The sequence below is a fragment of the Rhagoletis zephyria genome, unplaced genomic scaffold (genome assembly GCF_001687245.7).
Source record: "Rhagoletis zephyria isolate East Lansing unplaced genomic scaffold, Rhagoletis_zephyria_1.1 Rzeph_scaffold_00121, whole genome shotgun sequence".
In the NCBI taxonomy this organism is placed as follows: Eukaryota; Metazoa; Arthropoda; class Insecta; order Diptera; family Tephritidae; genus Rhagoletis; species Rhagoletis zephyria.
The window spans coordinates 488,447-495,643 of NW_016157205.1; the positions used below are offsets into that span (position 1 = coordinate 488,447).

Consider the following 7,197-nt stretch of genomic DNA (forward strand, 5'->3'; position numbering starts at 1 on the left):
TCAAGTCCGGCTTATCAAACACACAAGTGCAAAACACCAGTAACATAAAATTAATTCACTAGGCCGCATGAATTTCATATAACAGCAACTACAACAACAACCAGTGATAGCACGAAAATGTGGTTATACTCGTCGAACATCAAAACCACTTCATACAACGTAAACAGAGCAGTAATATTTGCGTATGTGTGTACTTATTTATGTACATACATACATATGTATAAATGCTTATATAGCTCCATCAACAACCAAATACGCTTGCGGCTTATCAGTGGGACGCATTGCTCATAAACTCATTAGCAATATCTAGCAAATAAATATATACTAACATCAATGTTGCCAGAAGAATTTTGTTAAAAAGCATCCCAGTCATGATAAAATCTTAAAAAAAAAACATAACAAGGTTACTGAAACCTGTTTAAATAATCATTTGTATAATTTTGTGCTTATTACGATTTTTCTTTTTTTTGTTCAAGTTTATTTGGGAAAAAACTCGCTCCGGATCTGCGCATTCATCCTCGCTATTGGATGATGATATTGATGTTTCTATAAAGTTAGAATTTAAATTGTTAGTTTTAATTTAAAAACCAAAATTACTTACCTTTTGGTTTTAATAAATATGGATCCATACTTTTTACCTTGTGGAAACCCATAAAGCCGAGTGTGAGCTGCACAAAGCCAAGTTTGAGCGCGAATTTTTACAGGAGAAATCAATTTAAAATATTCATAAAAATCAATATTAATATCTAAATGTCGTGCAACCATCCCAAAAAAAATAAATCTTCAAGCGCTGGCAGATATGTTCACTGCGAAGATTTTTGTATGGAGTTTTATTTTGTAGTAATTATCTTCATGTGAACATTTTTCTAATTATTTATGAAAAATGTCTTTATTTTGACGATAAATCTTGACTTCTGGCAACACTGACTAGCATATTTAAATTCACATACTAATTGAATACTTATATATATGAATAGTGCACTGAGTGGGAAACCAAAATACTATGGATATAAGTGAGGTGTTTGATCCCGACATATTTACTCAACAAGTGGAACTGGTACTGTGAGAGCGAGTGAGTGTTAAAGAGTGCATATGGATGAGCGTAAATTTCTTGCTAGTTATGGGCGTTTGGGTGATTTGTGGAGTGATGCAGCTTATCGCCGCTACACTAACAATGACAACAATGCAATACGCAAGGCTTGCGGTGATCGTTGAGCGCCCAATCCGCCCATTTGCTCACTCAGTACACACAATGCAACGTAGCGGTGCGATCGATTGTACGTCGCTAACGGAACTTTGAATGCGTAATTCGTATGGTGAATAAACGGGATTGAAAATGAGTGGTTGCTGTATCGGAAAAATAAAGAAAAGTGATCAGTGCCGGAAGAAGTGAATTTTGTTATTTGTTGTTGTTTAGTTTATTTGTTTTTCTGATTTTTGTGCGTGCAGAGTGTGAGTTGAATGACAAATAATAAATGCAATGTAATATAAATGGAAAATAAACAAATTTTAATATTTATGTAATAAGCAAAAAGGTCAAAAAACACAGGTATATGTGAAAATGAAACAAATGAAATGTGGAATGCAAATATATACGTATAAAAATTAAAGAAAAACTCGCTACAAATATATGAATTTACCAAGCAATTAAAAATAATAATATAAAAATTAAAGAAAACTTTTTATTAGCGGTTAATAAAAAAAAAGAAAAATCGACAACCGCACCGCCTAACGGCTAATTTTTTGTGGAGTTTTTTCTCCGTATTTAAGTAGTATACGTTCTAAATATGAAACAAATTGGACCACAAATACGAATATTCCAAATATCTCGACACCAGCACCCCCTAGCGCATTAACTCCTCTTTCGTATTTCACTGTCTTCGATTACACAGGGATGCAAAAATTAAACATCTTGCACCACTTTTTCTGCGGGTTTTCTGGCAAACGCTTTTATTTACCCCTTTCTAATTGGTAAAAAATAATCAAAATATTTTTACACCATTCGTTTTGTAAGCATTGCTGTTACAAACAACCGTTATGTGAACAAAGTTATAATATTTACCCTTGTGCGCAAGTGCGCTCGGGTATAGAACAATCCTAGGGGTGAGAGCATTAAAATTCCGGCTTTACTTATATTGGACCACCCTATTGAACAACCGGCCCTAAGCCCGACAATGTTCAGACACCTCATTAATTGATTTTAACAAATGTTGTGTATTAGCATGGGCCGAAAATCCGCTTTTTTTAGAATTTTGATTGGTAATAGCAAAAATATGGTTCATTATGCTCTAAAATAAATCTGTGTGAAATGTGAAAATTTTTGATCAATATCCAACGCTCGCCAATGTCCACCAAAGTTCAAGTACTAAAATTTTTTTTTAGCTAGCTTCGATTCTCTACAAAAAAGGTCCAAATACCAAATTATGTAGGACTAATACTTAAGAAGATTATTGCAATTTTAGTAAACAAAAATTTATTACTTAATTTATTTATTAATTTTTATTTTTTTGGCCATATTGAACTTTTGTCATATTTCCCACAGATTGTTTTTAGAGCATAGTGAACCATTCTTTTGGTATTACCAATCAAAATTCTAAAAAAAATCAGATTTTCGGCCCACGCTATTGTATATTTTCAACTTATTAAAAAAAAAACGCCTTTACTAAGTACCTGCCGCAGACCAAATTAAGCTCATTTTTATCGTTTTAATGGCTCATAAAAATCAAATTATGGCCCGCTTTTACAATATGTTTGTAAAATCGTTATAGATATGGAAATGTTAGTGCTGTATACATAAATACATACATTAAGATAGTTAGTACATAAGCATTTTTTATCTCAAATATACCATAGCTCGATATCTAAAAAAAAGTTTACAAGGTAAGAACCTATAAACTGGATGTGAGAACGCTGTATGAGAATGGCTTACGACATGCTAAATTTCACTCAAGATCCGCACTTCTTTTAGGTATGTTATAAAAAGAGTTTTTCATTTCATTTCGATTCAAGATATCTTTTCACCAGAGCGCTTAGCTATGTTCCTGTCGTTAAAAAACTCGAAAGTTCGGCATTCCATGTTCTTGGCTACTCGTCGCCCACACGAAGAGGGCCATAAGTATGTTTATATGGCGTAGAAAAGTTCTCTCGACAGCCCATAAAGCCTTCTGGTTTGTGTTCGACTGAGTGGATGTGCCATTTAAAAGGACTGGTATGATTAGATATTTGTAGAACATGATTTTCTGGTCGTCGCGACGCGAGAGACTCCTCTCAAACACAAATTAAAACCTGTTGACAAAATTTATTTTTCGCTTGATCTCAATCTGTCATTATTGTTGGTGTTATTTCTGAATCCTAGGTAGATAAATTGCTTCACTGCTTCCAAATTTTAACTGCCTACAGTGACATGTGCCACACCACGCGAAGACTATTTGTGTGTTGCCAGGGAAATACTTCGCCTTGCTTTCGTTCACCGCTAGACCAACCAAGAAATCACACGAACTGCTAGGAGAATATCCTTCGTAATTAAGACCGGAAGTACCTCGTCAAGGTCACAAAACTGCGGCATATTAGTTCTGCAGGAGTGATACCAAATACCTTAAAATAGACAAAAAGGTGTATGGGGATCAATTTTCTTATTTAAAATCTTATACAAGATTTGGCAAAATGTGAGAATCTTGTCTCCCACTTCACTAATCAACTAAACTCCTGCGCTTACTTCTGTTGCTATTTTTACCAAATATTAGAAAGATCAAACAAAAACAGATATACCATTGAAAAACCTCGTCAAATAAGGGACAGTGTATTTGCATTCACCTCAAAAATTTTGACTTGTTTTGGCTTTCCTGGTCTGGCGGCATACATATAAGGACTAATCAGTCAGTTCGTAAAGGGAATAAGTCCCTTAATATCGACGTTAGGACCTTGTAAAGAATGCTTAGAAGGTCTAGCTCGTGGAAGTTGCAGCAAACAGCAAGATCTTGCTTCTTGTGGATTAGTCAAAGTACACTGAGATACTAATCTTTGTGCATATATTAATCAGAGAAAAATGCTGCTCAATAGCTCTTATCAGTGTTGCTGTTTTGACCTAATCGGATCCAAAGTAATAGACGTGAAGACTTCTTATGCTTTTTTCACAGTCACGAGCCAAATTTCACTGAACATATTTACTATTTACAGGTCCATTCTACATGCTACTCGATATTTTATGACCAAAAACTTTGTAACTGCTGTACTAAGTACATTCAACTGTGCCATTAGTAAGACTTATATTCAAAATATAAAAACTGTCGACCTTTTTTTCAATAAAGATTTTATAGTATGGTTGGATTTTTTTTTTTTTTTTTTGGGGGTGTTGTGCATTTTCTTCCATATTAAGAACTGTTTCCAGTTCTCAAGAAAAACGAAAAATTCATACAAAATGACACGCAAGAAATTGAAAAGAAATTTTCTTTTATCAAAATTTCTTAAATGAATTTGCAGCTCTCAAGAAAAAAATATTCGTATATTTATTTCTTCAAGAATATTTAAAGCAAAAGCAAAGTGTTTTTTCAAGCAACAGAAATAATGAAAAATATTTCTATTTATTGGTCTAAAATTAAATGGGCTACAAAACTGCATACCCGAAAATTTTTTAAATATTCTAACTTAAAATTTTGAAATTTTGAAGAAAAATTTTTGAAGTTTGATTATTTTGTTTGCAATTTGTGCAAGCTTTATTATTGTGGTTCTGTGGTCTGTTATAGATTGAATTATATTTTAAGTTAAAATTACCAAAAGTAAATAAATAAACGTAATTTGTAAACAATATCATTTTGAATTTCGTTGCTTATTAGTTGATCTCATCTGTATATATACATTTGTATGTATATGTACGTATGTATGAATGAAGTGCTAAAATCGAGGTAAAAAATATCTATATCTACATAACAGCAGAATCTAAAGCCACATTTTTCCACAGTGTAGTCAATTAAGCGAGTATTATTTGCCATAAAAAGAACACACAAATTACCGCTAAAGTTAGCAAAGAAATGCAAATGTAATACAGGTTTTTTTTTTTTTTAGAATTCGCCAGCTCAAGTGCGAAAAGCAAATTGAAAATTAACCAAAGACGTAGCGTAGCAACAACAAACGCAATCAACAATAAAGTCAATTGTGTGTATTATTTTTAACTAGCTAACACGCGACAAGTACATAGTGTGTTGGATACGTGAATAAAACGGGCGGCTACAACAACAACACCACCACAAAATCACATATTCACAGTGTAGCGATCAAAGTGCAAATATAGTAACTAGTATACTACATAAATATAAAAATTATTTAAACAAACAAGCATATGTGTATAAATAAAACCCGCAATAATGTCAAAAAAATATCAGCGACTGCTCGATCAGACTGCTGCCGGCGTCGGAGATACCGGTGAAACAGTTGAAGGCGGCATTATGTCGACAACATCAACAACAACAAACGTAAATGCCCAAACTGCCGCTGAGAACCTGCAAACTATACTTTTCACTGATAGCAGCCGTGAGTCTAGCAGCAGCGGCAGCAGCAGCAGCAACACAACTCGGGGGAGTGGGAGTGGAAGTGGAGGCGCAGGCAACGACAACGGCAACGGCAACCACCACGGGTCAGCGATGCGTCACAACAGACATGTTCATGTAAGCGGCAACAACCATCACAACAAGAGCACCAGCGGCAGTAGCAGCAGCAACAACAATAGTCGAAACAATAGCAGCAGTGCGAGCAGCAGTTGGGAATACAGCCCATTCGACAGCGTCAGTACAAATAACATAAATGAGACAACGACATCAGCAGACATGTCAACTGTAGCAACAGCAGCAGTAACAACAGCGACGATGACGGCGACGACGACGACGACGACGAATCTGATTGCTGCTGGGTTAAAATCGTCGTCAACATCGCTTTTGTTAGACGCCTTTGATGCGGATGACACAACGATGGAGGTACCATTGCTTGGCGGAAATAACAATGCAAGTGAAATTTATATGAAATTTAACCACACAAAAGCACAAATACACGCATATAATAAAACAATTAAAATTCATTTGCTCTCACATGCCCAATACAATGTAAATAAGTGCAATTACCTCCATTATTGTGACATTCATTTGAATATTGTTTGTACATACTTATGTAGGTGAGCGCATATTCATGTGCTCACGCAACGTTCTCACGTACGTTGGAGGCAGTTCAAATTGTTGTTGATAAATTTTCAGGTGTGTGACATCACAACACTTCCGACACATGAGTTCATATACATATATATCGTCACCTGGAATGCAAAAAGACGTAACATCATCGTAAATGAAATGGAAAAAGTCGTGACTAATATTTTTTTTCCTTCATAAAATGATGAGGGGAGTTGTAATTCGATGAAATGCGACATACATATATGTAAATCAAAAAGTGGATTTTGAATTTTTTATTAGTTATGACTTTTTGCATTTAAACGATGATGTTAGCTACGTCTCTTTGCATTTCAGGTGACGATGTGTACATAAGACCATACCAAGATGTATGGGTACGGTGACCATATTTTTGAAGTAAAAATAAAGGACAAACTTTCTTCTGTATTTTTCGCATTTTATTAAATTCAATAAAGATATACACATATCATAACGATATATAAAAATTTTTTTATGAAAAAAATTAAAAATTTCAAGGTACATATTTTGCCTTTGTACTTATTTTTTAAATAAAGCAATAAGTTTTAAAAAGTTGTAGGATTCTGAGCACCTTAAACCTAAGATACATTTAGTAAGCACAGATGCTTTAATGGTCTCAATTTTGAGTTGAGCTTTCTGACTGACCAAAAATTATTGATTATTGAAGATTTCGTGTAGTTGGTGCGTTCGAACCAAGAAGACATAAAGTACATTCTACTATTTTTAATATATTTGCATCATTAAAATTATGGTTTTGAAAATTAACAAACATTTCAGACCGTTTTTGAATATCTAATAGCTTCTGGTCTCGACAAGTTCCGATTTTTTCACGAGTTATGGAATTTTTTACACATACAACTTCTTTTGTCTTTAATAATCAAAACACAAGTTTCCACCTGTGTCCACCGCGGAGGTTGCCTCAGTACAACCCATTCGAAAATTCTTATTTCTTCAAAATATGTAACCCACCGATTTAAATATCGACACCTGACTGGAAGATCGACCTATC

General features: G+C 34.2%; 1 protein-coding gene across 3 annotated transcripts; it reads left to right on the plus strand.

Moving 5' to 3' along the window:
• The first annotated feature begins 1,257 nt into the window (after window positions 1-1,257).
• LOC108379032 (putative uncharacterized protein DDB_G0286901) lies at window positions 1,258-6,341 on the plus strand. Of its 3 annotated transcripts, XM_017635366.1 has the most exons (3): window positions 1,271-1,316; window positions 1,450-1,482; window positions 5,173-6,341. In XM_017635366.1, exon 3 carries the CDS (start codon window positions 5,361-5,363, stop codon window positions 6,162-6,164), a length of 804 nt encoding a protein of 267 aa, XP_017490855.1. In that variant the 5' UTR covers window positions 1,271-1,316; window positions 1,450-1,482; window positions 5,173-5,360; the 3' UTR covers window positions 6,165-6,341. The 3 variants fall into 3 exon arrangements, with proteins under 3 accessions (XP_017490839.1, XP_017490847.1, XP_017490855.1); XM_017635350.1 differs by having other exon boundaries at window positions 1,258-1,482; XM_017635358.1 differs by lacking the exon at window positions 1,450-1,482 and having other exon boundaries at window positions 1,264-1,316.
• The last annotated feature ends 856 nt before the right edge of the window (window positions 6,342-7,197 follow it).

Coding starts and splice junctions, on each gene's coding strand:
- LOC108379032 (XM_017635350.1), top strand. CDS start 5,361: ATGTCAAAAAAATATCAGCGACTGCTCGATCAGACTGCTGCCGGCGTC.